The following is a 20,044-nucleotide window of genomic DNA, read 5'->3' as shown; positions in this document are numbered from 1 at the left end:
GAAGCTTTTGACTTGGTATTGTGCTTCAGACACCCCTTAGAGCCATTGCGCCGATGACGAGTGACTCCATCTCTTTCTGTTTGACCTTTTCATCTTTGATATCGTCCAACCACTTGAGTCCGTTCAACTTGTAGTACTTGCGCACCTTTGGTACGTCAGTGGTGGTGGAGATTTGGTCATCTGTGATGGATACAGCCTCTCCCTCAACATTGGACTTGAGGTGCTCCCAGATCTGGTCATGCGTCAAGGGCTCAGCACCATCTTCTCCAGGGAATGTGACCTTGACAACGATGAGGTCTTTAGTAGAAGGAGAGATACCGTATCGACGATAGGCATCAGCGATCTGAGCATGAACTGTCAGCCTCTAGCGAAGACATGTCGGAGCAAGGGGTGACATTACGTTATTAGAAGAACTCATGGCACAGACAATCTCGGAGTGGACGTTTGGAGTCCTGAGAGCGTCATTCACAGCCGTCGACGTAGCCTTGAAGACAGCGGATAATAATTGAAGCCGCGACACAACCTGGTGATGATGCTCCGTATTAATGGGAAATGCCCTATACCCAAGTCGGGTACTCCGCGGCGGAACTCACCACTGAGGCATCGATGAAGGCGTACTCGAACTGGGGGTTCCGAGCAAGCAGCTGCTGGTGCAAAAAGGCAGCATTCTGTACGTCACGGAACAGGGCAACGTAGACCTTGTGCGAGTTTGGCAGGTGTTCGAGAGAGACTATTTCGAGAGCCATTGTTGTTTTGCCTTGATCTGCTGACCTGGGCCTGGAAGCCGATAGAGCCGTTGTAGTTGGCTTGGCAGTGAGCTCTTGGCAGTTGAATTTGGGGAGGCAACACAAAAGTTCGCTTAAGAGAATCTGCTGATTTTCGTAACTTAATTTTCTCTTAGGAAGAATAGTGCGTAACGTTGTGATGGTGGTTTGAGCAGTTTCGATCTTGGGTTTAGTTTAGTGTGGAGGGGTAAAAAAGAGTGAGATCTAGCGATGGGCTGTGCAATTGGCAGCCCGCGGACAGCGGGGTACGTCAAGTCGATGGAAGTCGAGGGTCGTCACATGTTTGCTATACTGTGTTCGTACTGTATATCCAGTCTGATGCGAGCTCTCGGCGTCTTTGACACTACGATAACTCAATTTTGATGCTGTAACACGTCACGAAGTGAGGAGAAGCCGACCTCCATATACCACATACAGAGGGGTCATGTTTGTGACCATTCATCAATGTCTATGGCTAAACGTTTTCCACGTTATTCAGTAACAAAGTCAAGGCTCAATCGCCTCATCCGTTTCACCCACGTTGTTCAAATGATCGTAGCCATCTCCCACCGTTGAGTTCTCGTAATATCTCCGATACAAGGCCGGCGCCACCATCATCAAGGTTGACAGACATATGCCGTCCGTAGCGGGAACGGGATCATCAATATCTTGGCTGCCCAACCTGAGAGGCTGACTGACAGTGAAGGCTGAAAGCATTTAACCTGATCAGCAAGGCACCGACATAACCAGAAAGTCAATCAAAAGAACCACTAAGACGAACAGGACTGGTCTGGCTTCGTCTTGGCTCTTCGGTACCGGCAGTAGGGTTGCATTTCCATCAATGGTTTCATTCGTCTACCTTAGGTTGCATGCAAATCATAATGATACGAGTTTCCCAAGAGCTGACTTTGCCCAGACTCGGTTTCCTCTAGGCTCCGCTCATCAGCTCGTTTTCCTTTGACACTTCGCCCTCTGTGACGAATCGTCATGGTCGAATTGCTTACGGTACCGCCGAGGTCGACCTTGTCTCTTTCAGCCACAGCATCATTGCGCTTGTACGGCATCTTCTCCCAAGAAATCTCGTGGCTTGCCCAGAAAAAGACCACGGTCTAGACGGCCACGGTGGAGTCGTCTCCCCTTGCAGCGCCTCGTTGGAAACTCTGGCCTGGCCTGGCTGGCCCTGTGAGTGTGTAGTACGGAGTAGATCCGATGTCATACTCTGGGCTACGGAGAATTCATCCAACACTCACGTTGTCGTGGCTGCCCTCTCCCAATCTACCGGTATTCTTCTAGAAGGACTCTCCGTTGCTCAAACACTGACGATATCTCGTCTCCGGGTGAGTTATCTTCCATGTTGGATAGAGAGAACCTGTCTGTGCTTTTCCTTAGTGAGATACGGGCCTTCCGTGCAAAGAGAGGTTGACGATGGGAATAATTCTGTTGAACGCCAACTCCGGGACAGATCTGTTAGTACTGTAAGGTTGGTAAGGTTGGTAAGGTTGGTGTAGGTATCTATTTTAACTCGCCAAGCTAAGATGTGAACTAAGGCTGGATGGATGGTTACAACCTCAAGACATCCACCAGATCTCTCTGCTTATAAGACCTCGACCTTCACCAGCCTTATCCCTGCTTGATCCATCATACAATAACTGTGCATACTTTACCATATACATACAATTGCCTTAATTGTTCGATCTTCCATATACACAGAAGAACAGGAGATTTTCTACAGCCACTTAGAGTCTAGACCATTTCTTGCGCAGATCACAAGCAAATCATCTCATCTGTCCCCTCCCTCCCTCTCATCAGTCTTCACGTCACAATTCACATACGCCCACTGGGGTTCGTCGAGGCCTACACCTGCGCCTCCACCCAGTGTCGAGTCCCCCCATACCCGGAAGGCCGCTAATGCACAGCGCATTCCCCGCTAGGCCCATCCCCTGTACAGTGTCATTCTCAGTGCCGGCAGCACCAGCCCCAGCAAGCCCAAGCCCAAGCTCGAGGCCTCGTTCCCAGACCACTATGATGGAGGCCATATCCCAGCGCAACCTCAATTCCTCCATCGCCAACTTTTCAACTCCCACGTCGTTGTCGTTGACGTCGCAGCCAGGCCCAGGTCCCCTCTACTGGCCCTTCGACGCCCGTTCTTACCCTGCCCTCGCCTGGGGTCCTGATACATTTGCCTACAGCTGCAACCCTGCTTTCGCTGCTGTAAAGGCCCCTGCGACTGTGACTTCAACAAAACCCACTGGGCGCCGCCCGCGCCAGCCTGCCGCGATATCTCGTTGCACGGCCAGGACAAAGGCCAGCACCGCCTCTTGCACAAGCGCCAGCAACAAGAGCGCTTCGTCTTCCGCTGCGTCTTCCGCGAGATCTTCACCTGCTTCGTCGAGGGGCATCTCCCCGCGCATCAAGTCCAAGATGCCAGGACGACCTCCCAAGCGGGCTGCTAGCAATGGCGAAGATGATGGCATGATTCAAGCTCCCGGCAAAGTCAAGCTTCCCAGGCTAGAACGTGGCCCAGACGACTTCTCCAGCGTAGTCAAGAACCGACTACAGTCTTATACACGCACTGGTCAAGCTTGCGACAGATGCAAGGTATGCCATGTCCTAAATCTCGGGCCATGCTCTCACAACATGCTAACCGCGCGAAAATTACAGGTTCGAAAGATCCGATGCGATGCACTCCCTGAGGGCTGCTCCCACTGCACCAGCCAAAACCTTGAATGCTATGTCACAGATCGCGTGACAGGGCGCACAGAGCGAAGAGGATACATGCAGGAGTTGGAGAGGGAAAAGAGCGACATGCTCTCCCACATTCGGGATCTTGAGAAGCTCCTCGACAACAAGGGCGTCGAAGTCAAGCCCTGGGAGTGGTCACCTTATGCACAGTGCCCCTCCGACTCAAACTTTGATGATATGGGCAACCCAATTCCTGACCCCAAGACTGGCGAAACATGGTCTCAAGTTGGCAGCGCATTGTTCAAGGACTCTGGCTCAGCCCCCAGCTTGTCTCCCAGCTTCCCTCGCACATTAGAGTCCCGCGCTCATGAGAATCATCTTGGTGTTGGAATGGACAGTGCTCCTCTCAGTTCAATCGGGGGTACGCGACTGTCAATTCTAGGGATGACAGTCGACCTCGCGTCCTTTGAGCCACCAGATGCGGAGGAGCCTCCAGTCGATGGCAAGGTGGCGCCGTCGTACAACAAGTCCCCGCAATCTTTCCTCCAATCCATTATGAGAGTCAATCCTCCGATGGAGGCTGAGATGCCTTCTCGCCAAGAGGCCTTCACCTGGGCCGAATGGTACTTCATGACCTTCTCCGCTTTCCTTCCAGTCCTCCACAAGCCTTCTTTCATGCAATTGGTAAGTGTTGTCTCACCATATTCTAAGCTTAATCGCTAACAGCCATACAGTTGACCCGCATGTACGATGAACCTAATTTTGAGCCTTCAGTGGCGGAGCTTGTTACAGTGCACATGGTTTTCGCCATCATCTGCTTCCAGTATGGCACAAGAAACTGGCAGCAGGTTGACCAGCGCGCTCAAATGAATGAGCGATCCAACAGTCACTACCATTTCGCCCTCAGCAAGTTCTTTGAGCTGACATGCACCCGAGATCTGGCTTCGGTCCAGGCCATGGCCATGGTCGTCAAGCATACCAGAGCCTTCCCCAAGCCCGGTGTCGTTTCAATCGTCGCCAACCTTGCTCTTCAACGCGCTCTCGAATTGAATCTGCACCGAGAGTCAAGAAAGCCTGGCGAGCCCAACAATCTTCAACATGAGCTTCGCAAGAGAGCTTTCTGGGTCATCATGACTGTCTACATCGCTGTTACTGGACGTCGTGGCCGGCCGATGCCTATCACCGTTGAGGAATTTGACGTCGGCTTTCCCGAGCCCATCGCTGATGAGCTCCTCTCGGATGAAGGCGTTGACACATCCCGCGATATTCCTTGTCCTTACTGGCCAGGTATCGTGAGCTTCAAGATCATTCCCATCTACATGGAAATGTACTCCAACATTTACAGTGTTCGACGGGATGCGCGAAACTATGTCAGCATCGTCAGGGCGCTAGAGGCTCAGATCAAGAAGTGGGAGGACGAGCTCCCTGGCCACATGGTGATTGACCATGCTGAGCAGACCGAGCAAACCCGTCTGGCAGCTGTCTACGCCAAGACATGGGCGCTTGAGTTCCGTCTTTGCCTGCGACACCCTTCGGTAGCCATGACCAGCGACAAGGCCATGATGGCTGAGAACATGGCCATCTGCGAGGATGTCTCGCGCCAAATGCTTCACTGTCAAATGGAGATCCAGAAGTGCAAGTGCCTTGATACGACATGGTACCAGACTTCGATGTACACCGCTGGCACCTTTACCATGCTGGCTGCCATGTGGGAGAGACGTTTCGAAACGACTCCAGAGGCCATTGCCACGTTGCGGGAGGAGATGAACGGTTGGATCGGCATTCTTGAGGAAGTCGGCTCTCTTCTCGGTAAGTTCCAGCCTCTAGTTCGCAAATCAGTCAGCCCTAACAATACGACAGGCTCGGATTCTAGCATTGCTACTGAGATTGGAAACATCATTGACCGCACGATTGCGTGGATTGACCATGATATGCGTAACAAGGAGACAAAGAGTGCTCAGCCTTCAGCCACACCGGAGGTCAAACAGGAGCAAGCCTACCCATCTTCTCAGGTCCAGTCCGCGCCCACCAGTGGAGGGGCTCAGACTGAAGTCCCATCTACCAAGAGCTACTTTCCCGAGTCCGACCTGAATGGTCAGACTCCTTACCCAACACTCGCCTACAATGATCACCCACAAAACAACATGGGAGCTCCAGCTTACGACACTGGGGCCATGTTCTACAACACATCAGCACAAGCTGCAATCGCAACTACCACGTCGGCACTCCCGTCGTCTGTGGCGCAAGTGAATCCAATGCTTGCATTCTCACAGCCTCCCCATGTCGCGCCTCAGCCCGACATGATGTGGCAGAGCCGCGGAAATACTTGGCATGACTGGACATCAGCCATCGCTGATACGCAAGATCGCTTCAGCGCATCGACACTCTTGACGCTCGGGGGAAGTACACGAGACGCCTCGACAGGCGCGGGCGTCCCGGGCGTCACATCCAGCCCTTCGGCAAATGACATCAACAGCATTCAGCAGGGAGGCCAGTGGCCGCTGATAATTTTTGACCAGGTGGCGCCAAATGGATCTTGATTTTGATGTGGAGCATTCACTGGGGCGTTCTGTAACTGGGGGGGTTTTGCAATGGGTAAGAATCGTGATGATTCAAAAAAGGCGCTTCAGCAAAAAGGATTGATGAGTTATGTATTAATGGGGATCGGATGGTATAAAAAATGCATTCTGGCATTGGAAGATGAGATTTGACGATGCTGGTTTGGCTTCTGCTATATAAATATTTGCTTGATCTTATAGACGTACATAATCAATGTATAATCACTACACACATCACACTTCACCAAGTGCAATACTTCCACACGTGATCTTTCACTTTCAAGATGGAACTCTGAAAAAGTTAACCTCGTGATGGCAAAGTCTAATATGCCCCGTCATTGATACTTGGTGTTGAGGCACCCGCTCTTTTTAACCGGAGCTTCTCCGACGAAGCTACCCACTCTTTTTCGAGTCGCGTTCAGTTCTAAGCTCCACGCCCAAGATATTGCGATTCGACCATTATCAGGAACCTCTGTGCGCTCGAACTGATCGCGCATTATCTATATCGACTTGTACTACATATCCGACATCAACAGCAAGATGGGCAAGAAGCGGCGCAGTCACGCTGACATCGAGGAGGTCCTCAATCGACCATGGTGCTACTACTGTACGAATCCTGCGGCTTGCGCTCTGATCACTCCATGCTAACATTCTTATCACAGGCGAGCGTGATTTCGAAGATCTCAAGCTTCTCATCTCTCACCAGAAGGCAAAGCACTTCAAATGCGACCGCTGTGGTCGTCGCCTCAACACAGCAGGAGGTACGTTGACAGTCGTCTAACTCCACGAAAGCCGCGCTGACAGCACAGGTCTCTCGGTGCACATGAACCAAGTCCACAAGGAGAACCTCACACAAGTCGAGAACGCGCTTCCGAGCAGACAAGGTCTTGAGGTGGAGATTTTTGGCATGGAGGGTATCCCCCAGGACATGCTCGATCAGCACCGTAACCGCATCCTACAGAACTTCCAGCAGGCGCAGAAGGATAGACAGATCGCGACGGGAAACCCGCTGCCGGGACAGGGACATGCGCAAAAGAAGATCAAGACTGAGTCGCCGGAGGAGCTGAAGCAGAGATTGGCTGCGTTTCGAAAGAGGAAGCAGGAGATTGCTGCCAATGGAGGTGTTGATCCCGCTGCGGCTGCGAACACCGAGACGCAAGCGCAAGCTCCTTTCGTGAGTATATCTTTTCTACGGTTCGTTTGGGATATGCTAATATCTGTAGAACGGCTCGTACCAGACCCCTCCCCAAGTATCCTTCGACCAACAACAAGGCTACCCCGTACAACCCCCCGTCCCAGCCCAGCCCTACACCTTCTCCGCCAACAACCTCCCCGCACGCCCATCATCAGGCGCGCTCCCCGCGGCAGCTGGTCTACCCCAGCGACCGACACAAGGCGGATCTTGGAGCGGTGGTGCCGGCGACGATATTGATCAGATGATCCGTATGGCCGAGGCGGGTATCAAGCCAGCAGCGACGAAGGCGGAGGAAGAGAGTGGCGACAAGAAGAAGAAGGAGAAGAAGGCGAGGATGTTCTACGATGATGCGGAGGTTAGTCCTGAGGAGAGGATGTCGATGCTGCCGCGGTATGCGTTTGTGCCGGAGACTGTGAGTTAGAGGGGATGGATGTTGTCTCTATTTCCTGTGAATTGGGGTATTTTGTTGCATGGTAGGCGTTAGGTTGTAAACTAAATGGTAAATTGATGGTGATTTTTACTGGGAGATCTGTTGAACTACTGATGCTGTGATATTGGTGTTTGGCGATATCGTGGGGTGATCAGACTTCGCTTTCGATCTCTGTGTCATATGATGTTGTTCTGTTTCGTTTTGACCCGCGGTACTTATGTGAACCCTGTTTGTTCTTAGATGTTCATATTGTGATGGCCACATGGATGGACCTTGCAAGTGGAGGCTGCAACACCATGATACTAGAACTCGCAATGTTGCTTCACAACAGTTGGAATGGGGGAGATGGTAATGAATACATCTCCAAATGCACAAATGTAAAAAAAAAACCTCTAATCACATTGACTATACAGAATCGCAATCCAGATAACCTTGCATTATAGGCTACTGAACAAAGAACTCGTTATGATACAGGGTAAGGCAAAGCAAGGACTGGCCACTATTACCAAGGTCTTCTAGCATCTCGAGCTTTGGAGTCAACAACAATAAAGCCACAAATGAGCCATCAACACCTGGCAAATATCTCCATAACATGACTCAAATCCCATTGTTTAATAGCTTCTCCAGCCTCACCTCCAGGGGCCAGAAAACACCCGCATGAATGCCACTTAGAGAACCCCTGATAAAAACGGAGCTAAAGCGTCACCACAGCAACACGTCCGAAAAAGGTCGAAAAACAAACCAGACGTCACCTACAGCCGTGCTCGACAGCTCTGAATTGATTTCTCTACAACTACCGCCCGGCTCGTAGTCTACTACTGCTACTAACTAACGACAACAGGTACACAGAGCTATTTGCCTTTGTCTTTTTATTTTTTCGTTTCTTGTTCGAGTTCATTTTCGAACATTGTTTCTATGATCATCTGCTCTACATCGAGCGTGCCTTTCTTTTTAAGCTTTGTTTACTCTTAACGGCTTCACTGTCGATTGATACTGCGGTGGAAGAGCTTGGGACTGCACCAACGTCACGGATCGAGTGAATAAGGACACCATGGCTATCATGGGCGCTTCAGCTGCTGCTGGGCAGAACTCCATTACTGTTGCAGGTGTGACGTGCGCTCGTCGAGTGCCGTGCAGGAGCTGACCGTTAATACAGTTCGAGTTCGACCTTTTACGATTCGAGAGGCTGCGCAACTGTAAGTAACACGCCAAAATTTGTGGGTTACCTTTTGCTAACGGCGTGAAAGACAAAAGAACGACGACGGAACCCTTTTCCTTGGCGATGGCTCTCTCGCCGCTGCGCCTACGCCAAAGCTGCACCAACGCGGCATTCGAAACGTTATTAAGGTTGTCGATGATCGTTGTTTGTACGCGCACCGTCCCCGCTACAACAAACGCAAACGCTGACCCAAGACAGAGTCTTTGATCCTCCTGAGGACAGCCCCGTACAGAAGTTCTCCCGCTCGGTCCTACCCTCATCGAAAAAGGTCAAAGACCAAGTTTTTGCTTTCGACCGCGTCTTCGACGAAAACACAACACAGTCCGATGTCTACGAAGGCACTACTCGAACCCTCCTCGACAGCGTGCTTGATGGCTACAATGCGACAGTCTTCGCCTACGGCGCTACCGGTTGCGGAAAGACACATACTATTACTGGTACATCACAGCATCCCGGTATTATCTTCATGACCATGCAGGAACTGTTCGAGAAGATTGAGGAGCGCAGCCAAGACAAGGCGACCGAGCTGAGTCTGAGCTACCTTGAGATTTACAACGAGACAATACGTGATTTATTAGTTCCTGGTGGGAGCAAGGCTGGATTGATGCTCAGGGAGGACAGCAACCAGGCTGTTACTGTGTCTGGATTGACGAGTCATCACCCCAAGGATGTCCAGGAGGTTATGGATATAATTGTCCAAGGAAACGAATACCGCACAGTTTCGCCTACCGAGGCCAACGCTACTTCTTCCCGATCACACGCCGTTCTTCAGATCAACATCGCTCAAAAGGACCGATCAGCTGGTGCCAGCGAACCTCACACCATGGCCACCCTTAGCATTATCGATCTTGCTGGTTCCGAACGAGCATCCGTCACCAAGAACCGCGGTGAGCGTCTCACTGAAGGTGCCAACATCAACAAATCCCTCCTCGCCCTTGGAAGCTGCATCAACGCCCTCTGCGACCGTCGACAAAAGCAGCACGTTCCCTACCGAAACAGCAAGCTTACCCGACTGCTCAAGTTCTCCCTCGGCGGCAACTGCAAGACTGTCATGATTGTCTGTGTCTCACCATCGAGCGCCCATTTCGACGAGACACAGAACACCCTTCGATATGCCAACCGGGCCAAGAATATCCAGACCAAGGTGACGCGCAACGTCTTCAACGTCAACCGCCACGTCAAGGACTTCTTGGTTAAGATCGACGAACAGATGGCTTTGATCAACGAGCTCAAGGCACAGCAGAAGGACGCCGAGGCTATGTTTTTTGCCAAGTTCCGAAAGCAATGCGACAAGCGGGATGCCATGGCTCGCGAAGGAATTCAGCGATTGCGCATCGCCTACGAGAACTCTGCTCCTGAGCGTCAAGAGCGTATCACCAACATGAAGCGTCTCAAGGCTTTTGAGCGCCGCATTGGTATGCTGTCCGGATGGATTGCGGCCTTCGACACGGTCTGCGATGAACGAGGTGACGAAGATGCGATGCCAGAGAACCTCGTCGCCATCCGAAAGACGGCACAGGGCATCCTCGTCGAGTTGGAGAACAGCCGACATCATATCCACCAGAAGCTGGAGAAGTCTGCATGGGACCGGGCTATCGACACAGCGCTGTCGCACAGCTTGCAGCAACTCCAAGGTACCGAGGGTGCCGATAACGGAGAAGCCGACAACTTGACACGTGAAGCTGAGCTGATCAAGGCCAACTTCAACCGCGAGGCTTACCGGGAAGTCCTTGAGCAGGACAAGGCTGGCGATGCTGCCATGATCCAGATGCTGCTCACTGCGCAGTTCGACATTCTCGCATCACTTTCCGATACGCTCGGCATGGATGAGGAAGATGCCGTCGCTCATGCGAAGGAGATGATTAACCGTCTCCTCCAAACCGGCTTCACAGCTGCCGGTCAGGTCGTCAAGCCTGATGGCTCCATGCCCGTCGTCGAAGTCTTCTCGCCCAGCAAGCGAGGCACACCCAAGCGCAAGAAGGCTATTGCTATGCACATCAAGCCTGTTTCGGCTCCTAATTTTATGCCCGCGCATAGCGACCACGCTCCTGTCAGCCCCATGAAGGGATCCCCACGAAGACGTAAGGTGTTGGGAGCCTCCAAGAAGGGCGTCAGCTTCACGCCAGTGAAGGCTAAGAAGAAGGGTGGAGTCCGATGGAGGGATGATGAGACGGAGGAGGGCACGTTGGAGGACTTTTCGAAGACTCCTCAAAAGTACAATTCTTCCCCTGCAATTCCCTCGCCTGAGAAGCCAATCGTCGCACCTATCATGCCTTCATACCTCGAGCCCGAGACATCGACTGTCGAAGAGTCGAGCCCCAGTCTCGAGATCCCCGAGGCTAGCAGCCTGGGTGCGAAGCCTAGCAGGTTCCAGGCTGGTTTCCTGTCCAAGGGACCTAGACACTCCCTTGCTGATGGATCACCCAAAGCACCTACCATGACCCTCAAGCTCGAAGCTTCACCTGATATTCAACGAACACCGCCCCTGCGATCTCTGGATGTCACTAAGAGTGGCAATTTCTCACCATCGCCATCGGGACTCGGTATTCCTAGAGCGATTAGACGACTTCCCACGATACATGATGAGAACAACCCTCCCGGATCTGAATCTGACTCCGAGACGAGTAGTATCGATGCTCGAAAGCTTCAGACCGCCCTCCGAACCGCCATGAAGGAGAAGGCTCGTAGAGCGAGCATCATGGCTGGTACAACAGCATCCAGCACCAAGCGAGTATCGTCAATGGGATCGCTACCCGAGCGAACGGGATCCAGGCCTAGTCTGCCTGCGGCCCTCGCCAGCAGCACCAACGGTATCTCTCGACTCCGCCGAGGTAGTGCTGAGAGGAGACGAAGTCCCCCGATGGCGTGCTCCCCAAACGACTTCAAGATAGACATGGCTCTGACACCTGGTCAAGCTAGACGCATGAACATGAACACCCCAGTCACTCGAATGGAAGGTCCTGGGTCAAGCCCACAGGGTGGCATGGCGGGCAGTGCGCCGCGACGAATCACCATTGGTACGGGAGGCGGAGCTGCTCATCGCCGACAGGACAGCAGAGGCTATACCTTGCGATGAGCGAGCAATTGATATGAGGAGGGTGAAACGTATGTGTGCAGATTGAGATTGAGATTGCCTTGATGGCCTTGGATGGGTGCGTGCTTGATTGTTTATGAGCCCGGAGTTACGGCTACGGCGTTTGGAGCATTGCATGATCTATGTAGATTGGTATGATATGGCATTCTTAGTGTATCAACACAACTTGAACATTGCTCTTGAGTCATCGCGTGAAGCTATCGCCGAAAGTCTTGCTTCAGCAGCCCCCAGTGATGCAATTGGTGTATTGGCAATGGGCTGGCTGCTCACAAGCGATTAAGTGCAAGCCATAGCGCCACACGGGATGTGGGGTTGGGCTTTTAGTGGTTGAATGGGCTGTTAACGCCGAAATGTGGCGACGCTAACAATCGGCGATAGTTGGGAGATGGGCAATCGGTGATAGATAGAATGATGGTGTTGAGGACTTTGGGTCGGAGATAATGTCATCGAAGGAATTGAAGGGGATGTTTGAGGCTAAAAATGTATATAAAGGCATTGGGTTTTCTTCGTTTGAGGATGGATTCAACAACAATCATCACTTGTCTTACAAACTTCACTACAAGCCCTTCACACTTACACTCAAGCCACTTACACAAACAATCTCACAACATCAAAATGTCTTCCCCAGTCTGGTTCATCACAGCCGCGTCCTCAGGCTTCGGCCATGATATCGCTCTTCACGCCCTCAACCTCGGGCACACCGTCATCGCCACAGCACGCAGCACATCACGCGTCCAAGACCTCGCCGACGCAGGTGCCCACACGCTCGCATTCGACGTGACATCTCCCCTCTCGGACCTTGAAGCCATCGCCAAAGAAGTATTTTCCAAGCACGGCCGTGTCGACTATCTCATCAACGCAGCGGGATACATCCTCGACGGCGCCGTAGAGGAAGTTTCGCAGCAGGAGCTGTATGATAGCTTCAACACCAATGTCTTTGGGATCTTCAACACCATCAAGGCTTTCCTACCGGGAATGAGAGAGCAGAGTATCGGTCAAAATGGAAAGCGCGGTACGATTGCGACCTTTGGAAGTATCGCTTCATGGAGAGGTGGCGCGACATACTCTGTCTACTGTATGGTGAAGACCTGCGTGTCCTCCCTCGCCGAGTCCCTCCGCTACGAGCTGGAGCCCTTCAACATTGTCGCTACGGTTGTTGAACCAGGTTACTTTCGTACCAGCTTCTTGAACCCTGGTGTGAGGGCCGTTACGAAGAAGCGTCTGGATGTTTATGAAGATGAGAACACGCCTACGGGCAAGACGAGAAAGGCGCTGGAGAAGACGGACAACAATCAGCCAGGTGATGTCAAGAAGGGTACCAAGGTTATCGTTGAGATTCTGACAGGGACGGGGGTTGGAAAGGGGAGGGATGTTCCGGTTCGGATTGTGCTGGGGAGTGATGCGGATGTTTATGTTAGGAGCAAGTGTGAGGAGACGCTGAAGTTGCTGAATGAGTGGAAGGATGTTACTGTTAGTACTGATCACGAGAAGTGAGGACGATGACGTGGGATCTTGGGTAAACTTGGCTTAACTTAGGATAAGTTTAGTGATCTTTAGAGTAGATCTACTCATACTTAGGCCCTAAGTTTAGGATTGTGAGCTTTCTTGCTCCGTGGGCAATTGTATCGAAACCCCTTAATTGAACCTGCTATTTTCCTTGGCCCAACTCTCCAGCTCAGGTGTCCCGAAATGGAAAATCTTCATCGTATTTCTCGCTTGATCCTCAAGGAAAGTCTCCCCCTCGTCTTCAGGTGAGAACACATACTGCACTGCTGTTCGGTCCCCGCCCTTGTTAGGTCCTCGGATTCGGACAACACAAGCCTCAGTGGTAAGGTCTGTAGGTGACCTTTGCTCATAGTATGCACTAGGTCTATTGGCGATTGTTCCGATGATGAGGATGGCGTCATTATACTTCTTGAGCTCATTGGGAAACCTTCTTTTTGTGCGGGAATGCCAAACGAGCTCCCGCCAATTCGAATTCGGCCAGAAAGCGCATTGTATATCATCGGGGTCCATGGATGTGATTGCGCTATCTTGGACTGCAATCTGCACTATAAGCGCGGGTGGCCCTCGTCGTTTTATCCACGCAGCTTGTTTCCTGGCCAGGCTGTGGTCGGGAGTGAAGCAGTACATGATCTTGGTTCTGCTAAAGTCGGTAGGAGATAGAAGGGACCCGATTCCGTCGATAGAGCCCTGATGATCAAAGAGGCCGTTGATTCGTGCTTGATCTACCGCTTTGTAGAGCATGGTATATCCTGGAATGCTTGATGGCCGCGCGAGTGTGTCTATCTCTCTTGACGCTAATCCACTACGTTCGGTGTTAGTATGTTGCATTTCGCCTAAAGGGGGACAGGAGGTTTCAGACTCTAGTCTAACGTAGTCAAAGAAGTGGATGGTATCATCATAATTTAGGGTAGTTTAGGATAAACTCGCCTAAGCTTCGACTTTTATTACCTTGGTCTTTGGGGCCGGGTAGAAGTCCTCTGTAGCCCAAGGGCTTTCTCACGCTCAGCAGAAGCTCGCTGTATCTCCTCGAGCCCCCGGTAACGAATTTCCATGGTATTCCGAAGCCAGCCAATGCAAGTGCCGGTTAACCGCATGTCCTTGAAACGAGGGTCCATGATACTCTGCTGGAGCTCAGTTGCGATACCGCACTGCTCCATGTAGCGGAACCAGGCCGAGTTGTCGTCCTCCCAGATATCATCTGAACAGGGATTCCCAGTATGACGCTCCATCCAGTCAAGGAACGAGACCTCAAGAGTGTTCGAACGGTCAGGGTCAGTCTCGCGAATGATGAAGCCCCGTGGCCAGTTAACCCAGCCGCTCCAGATCTCGGTGGCTTTGTCGCTGTTAAACCCGACATACTCAATAGTAGCTTTGGAGATGAGCATCTCCGGGATAGTCGCAAAAGCATCCGGGCGCGATCCGAAATTGACGTCGAGAGGAATGTGCCTGTTCTCTACATCGCTTGTGCGATTGAGTCGGCGCTTGTGTATTTGGATAGAGCCATTAGGCGGGTTGGGAAGATTGACGAGGCCAAGGTTGATCAACTGGGCTGCGTCTCGAGGTGAGAGGATCTCCCCGAAGGAGCTACTACTGTGGGTCATGGTCTGATTCGGTAGGAAGGGCTGACAGTATTGAGGGCGGCTGAGAGTGTAGAAAGGAAGGAAAGAAGCTGGGAGGTGATGTGATGCCGGAGAAAGCTTGGGAGGTCGAAGGTGGTGATGCAGTGGTCCTTATATATGAAAAGTAAAGTGGACCACTTAAGTGTCTTCGTTGGGCCAAAATCTAAGTGAAGTTACCTATTATTTAACTTTAGTGTACTGAAGAGACTTTGCCTCATGAGCCCTCGACCCCTCTTAGCTATGGCCATTGGTCATTCAACATTTCGATGTATCATTCATTCCTATTTCATGCTGGCCAAAGGCTAACGTATAATGAAAGGGCGACGATGAGATAATTCTCAGAAGTGTTACTCGCAGTTGAGACCTGTGGCCGAGGGTTTATGACTCCTTTGTCCTCGTCATATCTTGGTCTCCGAGACGTACGTACTCCTAATTGTTGGCGTCTAAGTTATGTGTGGAAATCATGATTCTGAGCCACAGATACCAGCATCCAAAGATTACCCTTGTCACGGGACTACAATAACATGCAAGGCAAAAGTCTGATAAATACTTGCCTCAACACCATAAACGTTATTAGCACGCCCTGTTACACGTCTTCGTCAGATATTCACGACCCATTGACGCAGTGCTATTTTGTGGCATCATCCGCTGTAGGTAGGCCGGACGCTGCCCATACTTTTGCAATCTAGTCTACTCTGTATGATGTAGTATTGGTTGGTATATTCGGCGTCATGATATACCTTTAGCATTGGAAAACGTCGAGCTTGAACATCTCATGTTTCTCAGAAGAACCATGAGAACTGGGGGTATGTCAGGGTTAATCATTTTAGAGCTTTGCACTTAATAACACCGAGATACTACGCCCATTGCCCTTTATCTCCCATTAATGGTCTTGATGCTTATCACTACGATCTTTAAACTCACCAGGGTGTACTGACGTGGAGTCCAGACGCTTGGTCGGATGCTTCTGGAGGGTCCTTTCCGCTTTGCGAGATCTCGACTGATCAGAATGAAGATGAGAAATTGGGGAGATAGTTGCACTACTACTGGGTTCTGAGTGTGATTTAAAAAAGAATAAAGATCACTATCTGCTCTGTACCGCCTATTCAGACTTTGACATGAGCGTTCTGCGTTAAAGGCTTTCCTCGCTTTCCTCTTCAACAGCCTTCAAAATGATGGCGATATTGGGCAAGATTGCAAGTGGAACGACCACAAATACATATGTACGGTCTCTCACCACTACAGTTTTCTTTGATTAGATGGTTTCGGTAAGCGTCTTTTCGCCCATTAGAATATCCACATTGACAGACATAAAAGGCACGGGAATGTTTGCTGTCTAGATGCCGCTTCAAATCCCTTTCGTACTTGAATGGTTTGATGCAGCATTTTATGCAACGGAAAGACCCTCGCTTGGGATAGATCGTGGGTTTGTGATGACTGTTCAAGTGCAGAATACTCGTGTTCTCGCGGACTTGAGTTATGTCTTGTAGCCTGGAACTTTCCACACGAAGGGTACAAGGAGAAGAAAGAAGAAGAAGAAGAAGAAGAAGAAGAAAGAAAAAGAAAAAGAAAAAGAAAAAGAAAAAGAAAAAGAAAAAGAAAAAGAAAAAGAAAAAGAAAAAGAAGGAGAATGAGATGAAGAGCAAAAGGAAATAGATGGAGGGCTATCGTCGAGCCTGGCTGGGTGCAGAGAGGTGGGATCGCTCGGTAGTGAGCATGGCGACAGTTCTGAATGTTGCCTCTGTGGAGGAGGCTCATATGTCGCTTCATCGCGGGATTTTTGATGTGAAAAGAATAAATTGAGCTGTAGTAGAAAAGAATCGTCCGGAGACTGCGGACTGGCTACTTCTAATGGCTCATCGCAAGGTGGTTGTGAGGTACTGTATGATTCCCGAAGGAGATGGGATTGAATGTCATGCAAAGATGAAATGCCGCTCAGGTCATGGGGATCCTCTCCTTGCGGTAAAGCATGGCAAGGTGATGAGTCGTTGTGAGGTTCCCGAGGGAGGTTGACGAATAGACCAGGTTCCGAGAAAAGACGAGGATTCAACAATATCTTATCAACTTCAATACTGGCAAATAAATCTTGTGCATGTTGAGATCTGTCATATAAACTGGATTTGTAATTCAAACTGGATCAAATTTGAAGTAAGGCAAAGCTATGACGACCACGAGGCTCGACGCTTCAGTTGCGGGAGGATTTGAATTGTTGGGATTTGCTTTCAAATAGAATGCACTCTCCTTCCTCAGAATAGAGGTCGGAGTATGGTAGTACCGTAGAAGGTGGGTGATTGTCTGAGGATCACAATTGCTTTCGCGGCGGCGAGGAGGGGGGTTCTTATGCTGAATTAAGGATCCAACTTGTAGTACACCACCAGCGACATATAGCGATTCCCTGATTTGTTAGTTACACATCTAAGGTCCGTCTTACCGGCTGTCTTGAAAGACCGTGCATTACCATGGCCAAGACCTGAGTATTTCTCTGCAGATCCAATCAGATAAATGGCCCTCATGCAGCTAGAGATAGACCATTATGTGTCTAAAAGAGCATTGTGATATAAGATTAGGCAACATTGTGCTCTTATGGGGGTTTCTTGTTTGTGCCACTCAGCATATAATAGGCTAACAGCCAGTTCCACTTCAATCTGTTATGACGCGAATCAGTTAAATCTCAGACAGTAAGCTTATAGAAGCGATGGAGGTGAGATAGTTAGCCTTTCTTAGGGTTCAAGCTGAACTTCCTAGCAATATCAACAAACGGCCACTGGCACAACACACCATGCACTACAGCTGCCTGACGAAGACCCTGGTAATCCAGTCGTTAACCTGGACCTGACCGGCGAAAACATTGAGCTTCCCGTGAAGATCGGGGAACTGATAAGAAGAAAAAGGCATGCCGACGTTTATTCAGTCTACCGGGATAATTCCAGCACCAGAGACATGACAACAGAAGCGCGGGCTTTCATTATCGACGGAGTCTCCGGAAAATTAAAACGGCATCGGAAACGATGCATACAAAGGCTAGGGCCCCGAACATTGTTGAATGTGTCGTGCCGTGGGGCAGAAGTTATAGTATATACAGTCAACTGCAATGACTGGCTTGTCACCGCCGAGGAAGAAGACAAGGATTCAAATGAAACACGCCCAAGAGTACTAGGTATGTCTGAGGGCAAGTGAAACATTAATCGACAAAAGAAACACTAACTTTGAAAAAGTTCCGATGGGAAAGACAAGTTCTAAACGAGAGGCAGCACGGATACGACAGCGGGAACGACGCCGAGAGAAAGCGGATCAAAAACGTCCCTCAGATGACGGGCTCATCACAGATGATACATCACTGAGCCAAGATGTCGCAGCTCCCTTCAGAGCCGCTATACTGTCGTAAATATCCTTTGACAGAAAAGGCCACGAACGCCCAGTCAAGGTATTATACGTTCCTGGAAGCTGCAGAAGGTCATCCAAGCTCGTGAATTTGTACTCCTTGCTCTTCGTCAATGCATCACCGCCCTCTAGATTTGGAGGACGCCACCAGAGTCTCACTGAAGATAAGCAGTCACGGCACGAAATACTCCAGCATTTCAAAGATTTAGAAACTCAATTTTCCAGAATGAGCTATCGGCAGCTTTTCACGGTGGTTCACTCTGTTCTCTCGACATTCTCCATCTGACTTACGGTCTGTTCCAAGCAGTAATCATCAGTTTGATCTCCTTCAGCGTATTCAAATAACCCTACCTATACTTATTGATAACTACCAAAACAGGACACAAGGACGGGTGTCTAATGAGTATCTGGAAGCTCTACTTTTGAATTGATACTCATATACCTAGGCTGTGTCGGAAAAGCATTACCTTTCGATATGGCTGAAATCGTTTGAGCATTTAGTTATGATTATCAATCTTCAAATAAAAAAAGACGAGAACTTTCATTTATGCAATAAAATCGTGTACTTTTAGCTAAAAGCATTATTTGCAGTTGAGACTTGTGGCTGAGAGCTTGAATCAGCAGACAGAACTTAGTGTATTTTGCTCTCCCTCCTTATCGTTTCTAAGCCCATATAAAAGATCCCTAAAATTCCCATTCCAATACAAATTCCCACCCAGATAACTATCATTTCTCCTTATCACAATCTAGATTTTGAAAACAAAAGAACAAGATGGAGGCTCATGTTGAATACCCTCTGTTCTGGCTCCGATAGGGCTCCAGTTAACGATAGGGATGACTGCCGCCTATAAGGTTAAGCTTTAGGCTGCGAACATAGATAATGAATAATAACCCGGTTTTTTATCTTCAAATAATGTATAAGCTTCTACCTATAAGCCTTTATGATGACCAATGAGCACGATTTAAGACGGGTCCTCTTTCGGTAAAAGATGTAATAGAAAAGCTGCTGAACGCCGCAGTCAAAACCAAAAGTATGGAGAAACCAATGAAAGAAACGCCGTAATAAGAAAAAAGCCCAAACAAAGAAAAGAAATACAGGATCATCAAGCGAGTTCGCAAGGACTGACGGAGCATCTGAGCGACGTTAATGGATAACTCAAAACTTAGGGACTTGGTGACAAAGAACTCAAGCGCTCAAGTATCTGACTGTACCAAAGGACTATCCGCATTAGTGGGGCAGCCGTGAAGATACAGAAAGCTACGCAAAGCTTCTCCTTAAAGCTGCGCTGGCGTCATTGCGTCCTATACACCACAACGTTTATGTTTCACATCGTATTGAAGGAGCCACGGAACTCAGAACCTCTCATTCGCCGTTGTTGGGTATTTTTGTGGTCTTCCTCTCCTCTTCTTACCACACTTGTCAACGTGGTGTTTGTGCAACTTGAGCTGATCAGATGCATGACCACAGGGGCAGCTATAACGGCAGTGACCAGTACAGCTGTTACTCTCGATGTGTTTGCAATGCTTATATTTTCTTCCATCTTGCCTGCCGCAGCGACAAACGTAAACGGAACCAAGATGAAACTCAGTCAGGTG

At 50.0% G+C, this 20,044-nt stretch overlaps 6 protein-coding genes across 6 annotated transcripts; 4 read left to right on the top strand and 2 right to left on the bottom strand.

Moving 5' to 3' along the window:
* Nucleotides 1-25: 25 nt before the first annotated feature.
* On the bottom strand, nt 26-746 carry FSUBG_2143 (CGI121 protein; the record flags this gene model as incomplete). Its single annotated transcript, XM_036679886.1, has 2 exons — nt 26-343; nt 594-746. The coding sequence occupies 2 exons, from the start codon at nt 744-746 to the stop codon at nt 26-28; spliced, it is 471 nt and encodes a 156-aa protein (XP_036542419.1).
* A 2,040-nt stretch (nt 747-2,786) lies between these two features.
* FSUBG_2142 (transcriptional activator acu-15) lies at nt 2,787-5,986 on the top strand (the record flags this gene model as incomplete). The annotated part of the gene is made up of 3 exons (XM_036679885.1): nt 2,787-3,362; nt 3,426-4,130; nt 4,181-5,986. The coding sequence occupies 3 exons, from the start codon at nt 2,787-2,789 to the stop codon at nt 5,984-5,986; spliced, it is 3,087 nt and encodes a 1,028-aa protein (XP_036542418.1).
* A 558-nt stretch (nt 5,987-6,544) lies between these two features.
* On the top strand, nt 6,545-7,620 carry FSUBG_2141 (zinc finger protein; the record flags this gene model as incomplete). Its single annotated transcript, XM_036679884.1, has 4 exons — nt 6,545-6,611; nt 6,667-6,765; nt 6,814-7,178; nt 7,228-7,620. 4 exons carry the CDS (start codon nt 6,545-6,547, stop codon nt 7,618-7,620), a joined length of 924 nt encoding a protein of 307 aa, XP_036542417.1.
* Nucleotides 7,621-8,680: 1,060 nt separating this feature from the next.
* Nucleotides 8,681-11,924, top strand: FSUBG_2140 (kinesin family member 18 19; the record flags this gene model as incomplete). The annotated part of the gene is made up of 4 exons (XM_036679883.1): nt 8,681-8,735; nt 8,786-8,825; nt 8,877-8,996; nt 9,047-11,924. 4 exons carry the CDS (start codon nt 8,681-8,683, stop codon nt 11,922-11,924), a joined length of 3,093 nt encoding a protein of 1,030 aa, XP_036542416.1.
* Nucleotides 11,925-12,557: 633 nt separating this feature from the next.
* Nucleotides 12,558-13,436, top strand: FSUBG_2139 (ketoreductase; the record flags this gene model as incomplete). Its single annotated transcript, XM_036679881.1, has 1 exon — nt 12,558-13,436. One exon carries the CDS (start codon nt 12,558-12,560, stop codon nt 13,434-13,436), a length of 879 nt encoding a protein of 292 aa, XP_036542415.1.
* A 141-nt stretch (nt 13,437-13,577) lies between these two features.
* FSUBG_2138 (uncharacterized protein) lies at nt 13,578-15,049 on the bottom strand (the record flags this gene model as incomplete). Its single annotated transcript, XM_036679880.1, has 2 exons — nt 13,578-14,250; nt 14,397-15,049. The coding sequence occupies 2 exons, from the start codon at nt 15,047-15,049 to the stop codon at nt 13,578-13,580; spliced, it is 1,326 nt and encodes a 441-aa protein (XP_036542414.1).
* Between the last annotated feature and the right edge of the window lie 4,995 nt (nt 15,050-20,044).

The sequence above is a fragment of the Fusarium subglutinans genome (assembly GCF_013396075.1).
Source record: "Fusarium subglutinans strain NRRL 66333 chromosome Unknown NRRL66333_c0000018, whole genome shotgun sequence".
NCBI lineage: Eukaryota > Fungi > Ascomycota > Sordariomycetes > Hypocreales > Nectriaceae > Fusarium > Fusarium subglutinans.
The sequence above is the reverse complement of the archived record's forward strand: the minus strand, read 5'-3'. Positions and strand labels throughout refer to the sequence as shown.